At 46.1% G+C, this 16,522-nt stretch overlaps 3 protein-coding genes across 3 annotated transcripts; all 3 read right to left on the bottom strand.

Annotated features, from left to right (window-relative positions):
- Positions 1-4,576: 4,576 nt before the first annotated feature.
- PET100 (Pet100p) lies at positions 4,577-4,816 on the bottom strand (the record flags this gene model as incomplete). The annotated part of the gene is made up of 1 exon (XM_018879581.1): positions 4,577-4,816. One exon carries the CDS (start codon positions 4,814-4,816, stop codon positions 4,577-4,579), a length of 240 nt encoding a protein of 79 aa, XP_018737484.1.
- A 530-nt stretch (positions 4,817-5,346) lies between these two features.
- On the bottom strand, positions 5,347-6,879 carry ACS2 (acetate--CoA ligase ACS2; the record flags this gene model as incomplete). The annotated part of the gene is made up of 1 exon (XM_018879582.1): positions 5,347-6,879. The coding sequence occupies one exon, from the start codon at positions 6,877-6,879 to the stop codon at positions 5,347-5,349; it is 1,533 nt and encodes a 510-aa protein (XP_018737485.1).
- A 2,045-nt stretch (positions 6,880-8,924) lies between these two features.
- Positions 8,925-12,440, bottom strand: SEF1 (Sef1p; the record flags this gene model as incomplete). The annotated part of the gene is made up of 1 exon (XM_018879583.1): positions 8,925-12,440. One exon carries the CDS (start codon positions 12,438-12,440, stop codon positions 8,925-8,927), a length of 3,516 nt encoding a protein of 1,171 aa, XP_018737486.1.
- Between the last annotated feature and the right edge of the window lie 4,082 nt (positions 12,441-16,522).

A 16,522-nucleotide genomic window follows, 5' to 3' on the forward strand; every position in this document is an offset into this window, starting at 1 on the left:
ACAGTAATAATGTGCCTGCGTATTTCAACTATCACCCTTGTTTCTACTTTTGGGAAAACATGATAGTAATTCTGTGTGAACATGTTTATTCAACACTGAGTTCGGCGAGTTGGGCAAATGGATTTCATACACTTATAGAATAGCGCTATGGAATAGAAGATACACCATTAATTTGGATTATCAGTACCGCTACTAGCCGATATCTCCGAAAACTTTTTGTATTTTTCGCAATTGGCCGTGAATTGAATACGGGAGTCACCTTTTCGCTAATTAATTGAAGTGCATATATTTGTACATAAGCTCATATATGTATGCAGCTTTCACGCCAATACCACCATGCAGGTACGAACTTGTATTGAATCTTAAATCACTTCGCCATCTCAGTTGTCCTTATAGGTATTTTAGATATTGTAACATGCTGGGATTTCAGCCTTTAGATGAAACACGCCGGACTCCCTGTTTTGTTTTCGAATCGGTACACACGAACTATAATGTTGTCAAATATGTAGTAGAACTGTCCTCAAACATGAGACTTTGTTTCGAGATCACTCTCCAATATTATGAATGAAAATAATAAAAACTTTTATATTCTTTCCTTGAATTTCACTTTTTATTATAGCTTCGTTTTTCTTTTCCTTCTTTTCCCTCATTTTTACAATAGTACTCTGGAATCAACCCAATTATCTCAAGTAGAAATGTCTAAAGAGATACTACTGTACCATCCACGCCTAAGGTGGAGACTCATGGGGATAACGATCCTCTTGGTTCAATCTGTCTGTGCATCTGTTTTTGAGCTGGAGTTCCTCCAAATGGCAAATCAGCATATTAAGGATCTCGATGAACAAAATACACTATCATCATCCGAGCTGAGTGAAGCCCTGTCCTCAGCTCAGCCGACACACGTTGTGGAGCTCACAAGAACAGCTTTCGTGGTACCCAGTCTCCCAGTATCAATTTCTACAGTCTCCGAAGTGGAAAATTTGACAAAGACACCACCCAGTGAGCCAAATATGCAAACTTCTACAGTTCTTGTTGGCGGATCGGATGTCTCCGTTCCTACCCCACCTCCGGTAACAGTTCTTGCCACCCAATCAATGGGACAATCTCAGCCACTAGAGAACATCCAAACAGCTCAACCTGTAGGAGACACTTCACTGATATTTGCTGATACAATGGCAGTACCGTCAATGGCTGGAAAAGCAGACGCCGCCGACAATTCGAACGCATCTACAGCTTTGGCACCATTACAAGGCGGATCACAGCGTACAAATAGAGTGACTACTGTCACCTCAAATGTAGTCGTATCTCAGGTCATCAGTCTGTATTCACCTCCGGGTGAAAGTGTATCTATACCAGCTACTCTGCAGGATGTACCAATCATATCAGAATCATCTGAAAACTTTTCTACAGTATTATCATCTATCGTAAGTCTATCATCACCCTCAGAACAGCCTATGTCGATTGACGCATCAGTGGAATCTCCAAAGCCTTTGCAAACTTTTGTATTTTCAAGTCAAAATGCTTCCAAGCCTTCATCTCTGCCAGTTGCTTCCTCGGCAAATGAATTTGACTCTTTTGGGCCATTAGGTAGTTCGAGGGACAATTCCAATTTTGAGTCTTCAGTACCCAATTCCGCAATATTAGTAATGACTCCAACATCATTCCAGGCGATTGGCTTAACTTCTGGGCCGGTTGACTCATCTATAGGATTATCGGCCGGTTCTATGATCGATTCTTATCAAGAAATCTCTTCAAATGCCTTTGGGCCCTTAAACCAGCAGACCAGCTCATCAAATGTTCAATCTACAAATTCTATCCTCCCAGTAGACCCTCAAGTCGTCTCAGCAGTGTCTGCCACCCAAGGTTCTGCATTTGATGGCCAGGCGACCTCTGCCACAATCCTCCCAGTAGACCCTCAAGTCGTCTCAGCAATGTCTGCTGCCCAAGGTTCTGCGTTTGCTGGCAAGCCAACCTCTGTCTCAATCGGAGCCCCCAATTCCCCTGCTGAAACGTTAGACTCTGTTTCACTAACCACAGGGTCTTTAATAAATCCCTTAGCAACTTCAGTTCTTCTGGAATCTGGCCCACTTCAGAACCCATCACAGTACGGTTCATTGCAGACAATGGATACCGCTGGTCAGCCATTAGAATCTTCAATTGGTGTACCCAAGTTGGCTTCGCCATTTTCATCAATGGGAAACGTAGAAAATCCTTTGCTGTCGGTATCTCCCATGGTCTCCCAGCTGTCAGTATCATCTGAAGCGAACTCCATGGCGTCTCCATCAGCTCCAGCGGTGCAAAGTAATTCAATTGGTAACCCATTTTTGCCACTTGCTCCTCCAGTTTCAAAACCTGTTATATCACCAGATAATCCAGTGAGTTCGCCAGCTTTACAGGTGATTCCATTATCACCCTTGGACTCCCAGTCTTTAATTGGTCCAGCACCTGTTCCAATCTCTTCTCATGTGGGGGCATTTTTAACGATAGGACCCCCCATCGCTCCTGTACCAACCATGGGTTCTTCCCAAATAAACATACCCGGTCTTTTCGATCTATCAGCACCAGCAGGTATCAACCCGCAACAGCTTCCTAGTCAGGACTTATCGGACAACAGTATAAACCCACCTACAGTTTCAGCTATGCCTCTCAGCACTGGAAACTCTGTTTTCGGAAAAATCCCACTGCCACTGACCATAGCTAGCTTGACCTCACCTATTATTCCCGTGCCCATATCCACAGCACTTGGACTATCGAGTCACCCGCCGCCCATTAGCACAGGTGCCAACTCAAACAGTTTACAAGCTCTAGTTCCACCTGCACTGACATCAGCACCGGTTGTTCCAACTTCCAGCACTGCTGATGAAGGCGATCAAATGCAAGCGATTTCTCACCAATTGTCTCAATTATGGGGTGTCATCTCTGATCTATTATCGAAGCTTCCAGAAACCGATGTTCCATCGATGCTCAGTGAGATATTGACGGCAGTACCAAGTCAGGCAGTCCAGCCTACAGGAATTATTAGCCCATTAACCAGTGTTCAACTGCCTTCAAACCTTGGTCCAAGTTCCAAGACTGCTAGGCCTTCCATGGGTCCCATTACTGTAGCAAGTGCACTGAGTACTCCGTCAGCTGGATCGTTTTTTTCTTCGCATGCATCAATTCTCTCACCCTTGGATAGAAACAGCTCAATCACTCCTAAAGTGGGCACCCCACTGTTTTTGATTCCAGAGTCATTGACATTGGCAACTGTCGTAGGGGCAACATGGGTGGTATCAAAGGGCACTATCTTGAGCACTCTTGGAGTGCCACAAGCTACTGGCAACACCACCACGCTTAAAGTAATTCCTTCATCTATACTAGCAACCCTCAAGGAATCAACTATAGAGGCATTGGTGGCACCTACTGGTATATTTGCAATGCCGTTGCCAGACTTGGGTCCCTCAGCATCAGGCAACGCTCCGGCATCATCAGCTGTCCCGCTGTCTTCAGTTGTAACAGAGGACGTTAATGAAGTTTCCACTAAAGTAGTCTTTGTTACCCAGACTTCAAAGGACATAGTCATGGTCACAAATCCTCCAGCTACTGCTGGCCCTGCTATAGTAGTCAGTGGATCACCAGCTGGTGGACCATCCAATGAAGTTCCTGCTAGTATCCTGCCGGTACCTTCAGAGCCCGAGCCTGTCAGCTCAGGATTGGCGCTACAAACTGGTGAATCTCAAAGTACTCCGTCTGGCCCTGGTTCATTAAACGAACCTTCAGTAGACATCCCCCAGTTCAGTAGTTTTGGTGCACCTATCTCAGCTCCTAGTGCTGAAGATGTGCCGGCACTGAGTCTGTCCCTCGATACGAAGCAAAATGGAAACAAATTGCTCAAGCCGCCTCTTCAAATCATGGTGAAGGAAACAGTTACACAACTTGTCACACATGAAGTCCCAGTCTACGTCGACAGAACAGTGACCTTTCAGCCAACAGATGCCCCGCATTTGGGTCAGCTCAATTTGTCGGACGTGCGATCTGAAGCGCAAGTCACGGTATCACCACAAGAACCAGAAAGTACGTTCTCTCCTTTATCAGTTCCTAGTTCCTACCTCCAACCTAGCGTTATTGATAGTCCCCTACAGGTGGAAGCTAGCGTTGTAGAAACGTCGTCTGTCCTAGTTCAACCAGCTTCGTCAGCAACAGCAACAGCAACAGCAGCAGCAGGGGGATCACAGAATCAAAGAGTGGGCAACTTTAAAAGTCAGGGGCCATATTACTCTAATTATGGACTCAATGGACAGTTTGCTGGTAACTCTGCCCAAGCTTCTTCTCCTACCACAACTTCAGACGAACTTACCACTACTACCACGGTTACGATCATCAACTATCAGACGATCTATCCCACGACTTCTGACTACACCACTCTCTGATTCAAAACGGCACCAGTTCGATTCTAACATCTCCTCTTTCTTTGATTTGGAATACTATGTTGCATAAGTAATCAAATAATTTAATATATACATAAAACACACATCAGAATGAACCTTGAGGTTACCTATTTACAAAAGATGCAGCCATACCTCCTATAACATGCAAACTAAGCGCTTGAACTGGTACTATTATCATCAGATGAAGATGAAGAGGCAGGAGAAGTAATGCCGAGTTCCTTGGCTCTCTCTTCTAGAACCTTTCGTCGTTCCAAACGCTGGGCTTTTAATCTAGCAATCTCAGCTTTGATCTCAACTGGGTCTTTTGGAGGGATATTCAGACGATTTGGATCTGGCCAGAAGTTTGGTAGATTCAGTTTCTCATGGGTATCAGTTCCAACATAAATCATAACTGCCAGAGGGAAAGATACGTAAAATGCAAACTAGCGACCTGTTAGTGACCCACCCACCAACTAAAAGGAATACACCTCTCTCATAAATATACTTACACGGAATATCTCCATATTAGCTCCCTGGAGCCTGAAACCCTTGAATAAATTCAGCATCTTGTCAGCACAAATCTATTTCTGACCGTCTAATTAGTATCAACATCAGCATCAATGGATCAGCCGATTCTTCATCGAGCCCCATACGCCGCACAAGCCTCACGATCCTCCATTCTCTCTTCCCGACCCTGTCGCAGCTTAATTCCGTCCCAATCTCGCGGCCAGGACAGGGAGTGTGCCTCCGGCGGTTGGGGCTCCGCCCCAGACCTTTGTTGCTCCTGCTTCGCAGGAGTTTTTTTGTGTCTGGGACAGTTCCTGAAACCGAATCGAGCGCAGCGAGAGGAGAACCAGGGACTAGGGCGGAGCCCCAGCCGCCAGAGGCAGCGAGTGAGACAACAGAAACTCAGATTACATTAAATTACAAAAAAAGTACGTTACTTGGTAGCGTGGACAACAGAGATGATGTGTTGAACAACATCAGGGTTGCTGAGGGTGGAGATATCGCCGAGCGAGTCTTCTTCGCCACTCAGGACCTTGCGGAGAATTCTACGCATGATCTTTCCGGAACGAGTTTTAGGCAGGTCGTCGACAAGCAGGATTTGTTTGGGAGCAGCAAAGGGGCCAATGGACTTACGAACCTGCAGAATAAGCTCCTTTTTAGTGGCCGATGAGTCAGTGGGTTTTGTCTTGAGAGCCACAAATGCGTTGACAGCCTGTCCGGTCAGGTCATCGTGAATTCCGACTACAGCAGACTCGGCAACTGCAGGGTGCTCGATAAGAGCGGCTTCAATTTCAGCAGTCGAGAGTCTGTGGCCAGAAACGTTGACAACGTCGTCAACACGGCCTCGGATCCAGTAATAACCGTCATGGTCACGGCCACATCCGTCTCCGGTAAAGTAATAGCCAGGATAAGGTCTGAAATAAGTGTCGAGATACCTTTCATGAGCATTCCAAACGGTTCTAGCCATGGATGGCCAGGGACTGCGAACAGCCAATACACCTTCAATGTCATTTCCTTCCAGTTCATGGCCATTTACAGGATCAATAATAACAGGGTCAATACCAAACACTGGGAAGGATGCACTACCGGGCTTAGTAGGAGTGACACCAGCATAGGGACTGATGATGTGAGAACCGGTCTCAGTTTGCCAATAAGTGTCACAAATATGGGCCCTGCCCTTACCGATATTGTCGTTATACCAAGTCCACACATCAGGGGCAATTGGCTCACCAACAGATCCAAGTGTTCGTAGAGAAGACAAATCGTGGTGAATATAGTCCAAACCAGCTCTCTTGAGCAATCTCAAGGCAGTGGGAGCAACATAGAAATGACTAATCTTATGAGCGTCGACAATATCCCAGTATCGCGAGAAATTGGGGTAAGCAGGAGTACCTTCAAATACAACAGTAGTAGCACCCAGTAACAATGGGCCATATACCACATAGGTATGACCGGTGATCCAACCAACATCTCCCGCAGTGAACAAGATATCGTGGTCATGAAGATCAAATACATACTTTGAAGTCGAGGCAGCACCTAAAAGATATCCAGCAGTCGAGTGGACCACACCCTTGGGCTTACCAGTCGAACCTGAAGTATATAACAAGAAAATAGGATGCTCAGAATTGACTGGTACAGGAGGGAAATAAGGTCTGTGCTTGACCACTTCCTCATGCCACCAATAATCTCTTCCTTCAACCCAGTGTAAATCGTCCTTTTTACCAGTTCTCTCGAAAACGAGATTGTGAGTTACATTAGGAGTATGTTTAAGAGCCTCATCGACAATCTTCTTAGTCTCAATGACTTTTCCACCACGGAACGATTGGTCGGCAGTAACAACGACCTTGGCATCGGCGTCTAAAATACGGTCTTTAAGAGAACCAGCACTGAATCCTGCAAAAACAACCGTGTGAATAGCACCCAATCTTACAATGGCCAGCAAAGTAATGACTGCCTCGGGGATCATTGGCAAGTAAACAGCGACAGTATCGCCCTTTCGGACGCCAAACGAGTGCAATACAGCAGCCACTCGCGACACTTCGCCAAGTAACTCTCCATAAGTAACGGTTCTACCTTGGCCAGGCTCGTCAGCCTCGTAAATAATAGCTGGTTTATTGGGGTTCTTAAACGCATGACGGTCCACAGCGTTATAACTGGCATTGAGCTCACCTTCCAAAAACCACGCCACATCGCCCTTCTCGAACCCGCCAGCCTTGACGGTCTTGAAATCCTTATCCCAATCAAGCAAATTATGAGCCAAGTCGCCAAAAAACTTCTCTGGCTCCTTAATAGACTGCTCATACAACTCCTGATAATCCGTCAAAGTCTTCAAATGTGGTTCTCCTGGGTGCTTACTACAGGTGTTAGACGTGGATCGCGGGGGATTGGGGGTGTGCCTCCGGCGGCTGGGGCGCTGCCCCAGACCCCTTGGTGGTCGCTTCACGAGCGATTAGGCGCCCGATCCACCAAAATCTGCTTCTTCTGCTCCAATTCACCTCCGGCCACCCTGCATTTTCAGCTCCTATCAATCCCCCGACGCCCGACTCGAGCGAAGCGAGAGGAGCCACGGGGTCTGGGGCAGCGCCCCAGCCGCCGGAGGCACACCGACCCCCGTAATACTTACTCTTTGAACTCCGATGGCGGTTGCACGAGCTCCACATTGTGGGCCTCGGACACAACGTTGTGGATTTTGCCTTCGTTGGACATTTTTGTTTCCGGCTGCTTTCAATCAGAAGAGGGTTTGGCTTGCAAAATGATCCTGTTTCTTCACTAAAAGTATCAATAGAACCTGATGATGAAGCTGATGATGTTGGGTCACAAGAAAGATATTGTGATGCGACCGATTGCCGGTTGTCCACCCCACTATTTATATACTAGCGACCCCCGTCGTTTATCCCCAGATGCTAGCTTAGCTCGCTTTCTCCCAAATTCATCCCTGTCCTGTGACTTGAACTACTGCTGGTATGCTTGCTTTTTCGCTACCAACCCCACCTATGTCTGTTTAGGCAAGTGCCATGGTGTGGGGTATCACATATCATGCAAACTGCACGGACGGACGGAGGAGAGGGGGGCCTGCCTCCGGCGGCTGGGGCTACGCCCCAGACCCCGTGGCTCCTCTCGCTTCGCTCGAGTCGGGCGTCGGAGGTCACTGAATGCTGGGATTTGTGTTTTGGCTGTCTGATTGGGTGGTTTAAGGGGTGTTTGTTCCCTGTCTTTTTTGGGCGTCTGACTGGCGGTTGAATGTGGGCTGGCGTGTATTTTATGTGAATATGCATGTCAAATGTTACGTCAAGCAGTTGTGGTCTGTTGGGATCGCTAGCAACGTTTTCAACAGCTTTTTATGACTGTTTATCGCTCGATGGACTGGTTGGGTCTGCAGCTGAGTACCCAGGAAATTGTTATGGCGGGGTTTGGCGGGGCTTGGCGGGGTTGTCTTGCTATCGATATATCTCGGTTCTGTACCCCGCCAAACTTTAAACCAATTAAACTACGACTGAGGGGTCAGCCGCTCGCTGTCCAGCGACATCGGCTTCCCTGCTCGTCCTCCTGACGGTCCAAATACACTGTTTCAGCAACCAGAACGCCACCATTGTTCGTTTATATCACCCGTGACATCCTCTATAACCACCACCCGGTCATCGGACGCTGTTCACACCGCATGTCGCACCACAGCTCGTTGACATGCCGTTGCAACTGATTATAACGGCGGCAGATACGCTGCTTTACTGTATGCAGGCAGTTGCATCCTTGCATCCACGGGCCAGCGGAACCTGCCAGACCGATAATTTGGTGGTCGGCGGAGCCTCCCGGCGGCAGGGGCTGCGCCCCAGACCCCGCGGCTCGTGTCGCTTCGCTCGAGTCGTTTCGTCGGCCTTCCCAGCTCTCTCTCTGTTTACCGTCGACGGTTCTAGCAATCTCCTGCGAAGCAGGAGCCACGGGGTCTGGGGCGGAGCCCCAGCCGCCGGAGGCAAGATCCCCCGTTCCGAATGTTGGATACTATGTACATTAGCATTAATTGTCAATATTAAGGTCCATCCAGCCGAGGAAGTCGTCGCTGTTGTCGTTCATCCAGTCGATACCCTGCATCAGGGTCTCGAGATGTAGGGGGTCGTTGGATGCACCGGTCGAGTCGAGGAAGGAGGCTGCTGCTGATGGGTGGACAGCGGTGCTGGCATTTGTTCCGTACATATCTCTTAGTGGCGTGGGAGGGTCAAATCGTGGACTCTGGGCAATGCCGATAGCTCGAGTTGTTCCTGGGGTTCGTGGCATTGCCATGCTGGAATTATTGGCATTGGCGTTGTTGAGGTTGGATGATGTATTAGAACTGTTGGATTCGCCGTGTGCATTGGTCAGGTTGTGAAGATTGCTGGCTCGCGACGAGTTCGCATTGGCCGTTGCTCCACCTGGTCCAGATGCTCCTGCCACGCCAGGTGTAACAGACCCACTTCCCTCGCCAAATACTGTTAGTGCAGCATTGGGATGTGTTGGTACCAAGGTAGTGATGGTGGTACCATTGGGGGTGGTGATGGTGTTGGTGGTGAAATCGTCTTTTGTGATTTGATTGTAGAATGGCAATGGAGGTACGGACTCGAGATGGTTGAATTGAGGCGGGTTCGGGCCCACTAATGGTTGTGGCACTTGTTGTGTTGAGCCAGCTGCAGATGAAGGTTCTGGTGAATTGGTACTGGATGGATCGTGTGTAGCCAGATTACTACCGCCCTTTATTGGTGCACCTCGTCGTCGTGCCTCGTGAACCGCCCAGATCAGCTCGTAAAACAACGACGCTGTCAAGTGAGATCTCATCCTGGTGATTATGCCTGATGACTGGGTTAATAAATAGGGGTGCGTTATAATTACAAAATTGAGCTTTTCCAGTACTTTGGCGGTTCTGGAAATATCGTTTTCAAGATCTTTCCAAGCTGTAAGCATGTTTCTGAATAGTCTGTGAACGGTCACCACCGATTGCCGTGCTGATTCCACATACTGTGGAAGAAGCAAGGGCGACAGGTGTAATCGGAATAAGATAAGAGCTGCAAATGACACTGCATGTCGCATATAGATAGGATATTCAATCAGTCGACGATGTTCCACTAATCCTGACATTATTGTCACTATTCTTGTTCCATTTTGAAATGCCGTGACAATATACTTGGCTTGGTCTTCGCTTGACGTCCCTGGTAAAAATGCAAATACACATAACATGAGCTTCATGTACCGGTAATACAATTCCACAGACGGGTCGGTACCTATTTCCAAGGTTTTACCAAGTCTGTCCAGTTCTTGTTCCAGAAAGTAGAGCGTCGAGCATCGACTAGGAGCATCTAGCAACCCATCTGGTGATGTGATACTTGATCCCATAAGAGTAGCTAGTTTTGAGTAGAAAATAGACAATATTAACAGAGAACGGAATGATCGTGGTAATAGCTCGTCCCTAGTAGATGTATCCAATAAATAATCTACCTGAGTATTTGGTGGTAGTCCCAAACTGGCACTCCATACCTGTTCTGCAAAGTAGATACATAACCAAGTTCGGGTTCGCCATTTCTCTGCATCTGGCAAACTTGTTTGCGACCGCGAGAACTCGTAAATAAACTTTCCACGGTGAAGACCAAGCTGCATTGCCACGCTCTTAGCAAGATTCACAAACCGGTATGAACAGTCGTCCAGCACCTTTTCATTGGGCAATGGCCAGATTCCTAATATACAAAGCGCTTGAACCACATGAGTCGACCGTGGTGTTTGTAGCCAGCATGCCTCAATTGCCATTTGTTTGATTAAGTTGCACAGGCTATAGTACAAAGAGGGTTCAGGTTCTGAGAGTGATGCTGTGAGAATCACTGTCCAAAAAAGCAGATGCGATTGTTTATACAGCTCTTCAGCCGAATTTGACTCGATAATAGGCACATACGGCAGAAAGTCTGTAATGAACCTACGATGCAATTCCTCGGCCCTTTGGCCTGAAAGTTTGACATCGCCAACTGTATATTCAACAACCACAACCTCTTTATTTGAAGTGGTCGCTGTAGATGCAGTAGTTGAGACAGAAGAACTACGGTGTAAGAGTGTTGTAGGGGGTGGAGGCAATGCACCACCTCCAGGGCTCTGTGCTCCTGGTGTCGTCACTGATGAAATCGGTGGCAGAGAGTCTGGATGTGTATAGCCGTTGTTACTCACCGGTGCCGAGCTGCCGATGGGACCTAAAGATGGACTGGATCTGGACTGAAGTGGAGCCAATTGGTTGTTTGGAGAATTGATATGGCCATACGGAGAATGTGCTCCTTGTGGTTTTGACTGCGAGTACGACCGAGCCGGTGCTTGAGTGTGTGATTGAGAAAATGGGTGGGATTGCGATGGCGATTGTTGATAGTGCGATTGGTGTTGTGACTGATGTTGTGGTTGGTTTTGTGATTGATGATGCGATTGGTGTTGCTGTTGATGCTGGCTCTGCAGTCCCAACAAATCATGAGCTGCTGCTTTACTATTAGCAGAAACTGTTGAGCTTGGTGATTCTGGACTGGTAATGACATTTGAATTAGGCGAATTACGAGCCAAGTGGTTTAAAGGAGACGACCCTGACGGTGCTGTCGAGATACCACTGGCACCATTGTTGACAATACCAGAAGTAATTAATGGACTATCTGGATTGGTCTGAGCAATCACAGACACCAGCATTGACTCCCTCTTTTGCAAAGACTCGACTTGTTTCCTTAATGAGCTCAAATCCTCACGAAGAGATTGGACTTGACCACCCTTGTGCGGTCTGAATAAGGGGTCAACGATACACTTTCGACCCATTCGCTGGCAGCGCGAACATGGGACAGGAAACGTTTCAGAAGCATTGCACTTGATTTTCTGCTGCCTACAGTGTGTACAAGCGCGAATCGGTCGACTTCGATGACTGTGTCTTTTATTATCAGCGTTTTGAGATAAACCTCCCTGAAGTCCACCACCAACTCCATCAGGTGACTCACCACCACTGTCACTTTCCGGTTCATCGTAATTGTTCTGACGATTGGAAATAACATCATCTTGTTCAGGGTCTCTTTCACCACCATTATGGCCTCGTTCGCGTTCCCGCTCCCGCTTAACTCCAAGATTGAACCCTGATGAATCTTTCGAGCCCGCCAATTCGTCAGACACATTATTTGACAGTACCGGAACAAACCCATTACTAATACGACCTGGAGTAAACGATGATGGAGTAGCAAAATTACCATTACCAGATTGTCCAACATTACTGCTAGCTCCAGGTAATGACCCGTTATTCGCAGTTGTAGAAACTGGTATCAACCCCTGGTTGTCAGCTACCGCGCCATCAAATTTTTCACTACCCGATGCAGACGGTATTTGAACTGATCCAGATGAAATTTGTTCGGGGTGTGCTAAATCACTTCCAGATTGGCTACCGGTTGTTGAAAATGTATTAGAGGCCCGTCCGTCAGTACCGGGACGGGAATTTTCAAGCCCGGCACTTCTGTCAGCGCCAATGCCATTATCACCGCCAGTATTAACAGTACTAAACGACATACTGAAATAGACTGGGGGATCTTTTTTTTTTTTTGAATTAATAATAAAACCAATAAAAGTACCCGAATGTACAAAAAAAGATCTATAGCCAATTCATTAGTCGCGGACCCTTCAATAGTATCTCTCAACAATCTCCGCTTAATTTCTCCGCTTTTTGTGTGACAATATCCGGCTTACCATACGCCATGCCGCTAATAATGAATGTATTCTCAAAACGGACTTTTCCAACTGCAGCGTCGAAGGGGTCCAAGGGTCCAGATAATGCGCGATAGTGGCAAGGGCAGTTATGACCCCAATGTATGGTTAATTGAGCTTTTATTGACTGGGCTCTTAACAATTACGTTTGTGTTCTTTGAAAATGACCAATTTTTTATTTTATCTCTCTTACTCTCTAGTGACTACAAATATGCATTATCTGCCTCTTATACCATATTAGCCTGATCTGGGTGTATTCATCTCTTCAAACCATATCTCAAGATGAGCTCTTTTCCGGCTCAAACAGGAGACTGGGCGGTACTCTTCCTTGTGTGTCATTTATCAACACTAGCAAGATTGAGATCACTGCCCAATAAGCTCGATATCTTTCAGGGCAATAGACTATGTGGGTTTCCATAATATTATATATTATTATAAGTATTGAAAGTTGTGATAGAAAGACAATTAGTAAAGCTCTTACTCACCGCCGACTTTGGTAAGTTCAAATACATATGGCACTCTATTCGGATCTGTGGGAAGCGTAGTTATAAAAGCCGATCGGAGTTGGCAAGTTAAAGTAAGATAAAGAATTAGTAATATTATTATAGTAATAAAAGTATTAGAGGCCCGACCCAGGTAATAATGAAACTTCACACTAGTCAATTCATCAGGTACTCAGATTTCCAGCGCTCCCACAAGCACAAATCAGACAAAAGGGTGAATAAAATCACATTGACTAGACTTCCTAGTTGGCATGGAGTGCCAAACTAGTGCTACATAATCCGAAAATAGTACTCGGATATGAGAGTAGCTGAAGATGCTAGTGCGTGCCATGGATGATGATACTAAGGAACTGCTCTGGCAGAAACATCAGGGTATGCCTCGGGATGACAATACCAGATCTAGATTAGTCAAGCGACAGGACACCACATCGCGACACGTCTAGTCTTAGGGGGAAGATGATGCCAATATCCAAAGTTTTGTCTGATTTCTGGAAACTGAGGTACCGAATGAGGTAATTGACTGTGGTGGTAGAAAATAAGTAAAAGAAAAAAAAAAAAGGTTTGAGACTGGTCCGCCCAACCGCAGCACTACTATGTCTCATGTGAAGATATTCTTAATTTCCCTTTTAAATAGGGAATACTCTTCATCAAAGTCCTTCTCATTAAGTGAAAGTGGGCGAGTGGCCCTACAAGACAAGTCATCAACAAACTTGCAATACAATGATCGTTGTCCATCTTCCTGGTACTCACCAATTGCAATCGTATAATAAAGAGGTTTCAACCTCATCATAAACTTAGCATCGGCAAAAATTGTCTCTATGAACTTTGAACCTGGCCGGAATGTCGATGTTGGTCTAGTTCTCAATGTGACTGGATTGAGGCCCGAATATCCTAATCGGCATTCCGTGATCTGATCAAAATGTTGACGAATAATATGAAAAGAATTTTCAAGGGTAGTCTCGTCCTATGGAAGGCTCTCGACAACGAAAAACTTTCCCCGTACCTGATACAATCCAACGTACTTGGCAATCTTACTGTCACGGTGGACCTTTAAGTGACGCTTCATACTGCCAACATTCTCATTCAAGTGGCAGGCTCTTTCTGGGGTGAGCTGGTGAAGTAAGAACTTGTGATCCTCTGAATAAAAATGAGTACATTGGTCTCTCTCCATTCCCTCCGGTAGGTGCCAATGTTTGAACACCTTGACGTACTCTGAATTACTGATGTTGAGGAGTTTTCTAATTGAGGCAAAGTCCCTTTTGTTCCAAGCCGCAAACTCAACGAAGATGTCATCATGACACTTGATAAAGTCCTTTAGACTGTGTTTTTCCAACCTAATTTTGGATAGGATTCGTTGGGCGGAAAATAATCGCCATTTTGGACGACAAATACCCTTGACTCCTCGATATAAAGTACTGAATTCGGCATCGGACTCTCCATGAATCTCCTCTGCCTCAGGGCCAACTATTTCATGTTTAAGGGCACCACCAAAGTAGTGTAAATTGACCAAGCAATTGGGCTTCTCTTCCTTAGTAGTGGTGATGATTGGATTTGAGACCGGCTGATCAAGTGAGGCATCAGCGATCACACTAGTGACTGTAGTATCAGACGAGATACAAGATAATTTCTCTTCAAGCTCAGATTCTGCATTGTGGATTGTAGCAATTGAATCAATATCGTGCTTGGCTTCTTCGTCTTGGCAAATGGTAGGTGAGGGGATTTCAGTTGCAACGCCAAATGAGGCATCAACTTCCCACGACACAAACTGTGTCATAACTGTGTCAAATTCAGCGGTGAGCTGAACAATTTGAGGCAAATTCCAGACGTAATTAACAAGTGAGCAGAGACTAGAGGCGATAATAAGAATACAAACAAAAGTATTGAGAACAGATTCCACGGGAGTGGTCATGGCGGGTTCCAAAGTATAGGAAAGAGACTTGGGAAACAATTCGCCGTTAAAAGAGTTACCAATGGTAACCAAAGAATCAGTTACTTGGGGTTCGTAACAGCCCAAAGACCAACGATCAGCAAGACAAACACCGACCATTGTTGAAATTGAATAGAAAGTAAAAAAAATAATCGCTGGTTAAAGATTCAAACTTGATAAGATCAGTATCTCTCGAAATGAGTTAAAAAAGAGATATATGAAAGAAGTTAAGTGGTCAATGCACCAGCAGCCCCGATATATACAAGAGATTTCAAAGTTATTCTGGACTGGGTATGGGCAGGGTTGTGACCAGCTGCAGGGTCTACATAATCAATGGCGTCGCGTGCATATCGCTGCAGCCACGTGACTTTGTAGTTATTCCCGGGTTCTAGTTTTAGGAGCATATTAGCAAGCAGACTAGGTTAATAGGTTTGAAACTATTCTAGAGTTGCTTCATACTGCTCATTGAAGAGTATTGCGATTTGCAGACCATTTGATTAGCTGTAATTTGCAGGGGTTCTGCAGGATGCATTGCGATAAGGCGAGGGATATGAGGTTAAATCCATATCTTTGCTAAAAATAATTGATGAGAATTTCCTCTTTATGAGATAAACAGAGATAAATAACAAGATGCTTGAATTGGATTTTTAGTATCCAAATTCTGGGAGAAGGGTCCTAGTTACCAAACCACAGAACAGTGGGGTCCTTGGCATCAGTGTAACCCTCTAATCCATCATTATATCTATACTAAACGTGAGCAATCGGAATATAGAAGAACAGACGCTCTATCAGGTGAGCCATGCGTTATCCATTCGTAGCGAGCCAAATTTGTAGTTTCATTCTTGCTCAGACTATCTGACATCTTGGTTTGTACCAACATACTGGCCTGAAAGCTTCAAACTGTCTTATAAAGCTGCTTCGCAGGAGACTGCTGGGACCGTCGATTGGACGACTCGAGCGTAGCAAGAGGAGCTACGGGGTCTGGGGCAGAGCCTCAGCCGCGGTGGTACTTCCCCCAGCCCGGTGTGGATCTCTGGCGAGAGTTGGGCACAGCCCAGTCTAGCCGCCTTATCGGCTTATCGCTGCAGGGTGGGCTAATTGCATCCCGCATTATCTCGATCGGCACTCTCGCCGATCATGGGCCACTTTTCTTAACTACGACGGGGAATATAATCACGAATTGAACGTAAATCAAGTCTACAATGGTAATTAAAGTCACTCAGAGTGTTCTGGGACAAGTAGAATTAATATACTTGAGTGAATCGTGAGCCCGAATCAAGAGAAGTCACGTGCATCATGCTCGTTATACGCGTTGACGCAGGTTCAAGCACTATACCGATGCTTCCCTTACCACATGACCCCTCGGCATAATTCGATAGCGCCATAATTTATAAATTCGAAATATATATACAGGGGCTGCCGCCCCGTAAGATACATTTTTTCTTCATCTTTGACAC

This window comes from Sugiyamaella lignohabitans, chromosome B (genome assembly GCF_001640025.1).
Source record: "Sugiyamaella lignohabitans strain CBS 10342 chromosome B, complete sequence".
Taxonomy (NCBI): Eukaryota; Fungi; Ascomycota; class Dipodascomycetes; order Dipodascales; family Trichomonascaceae; genus Sugiyamaella; species Sugiyamaella lignohabitans.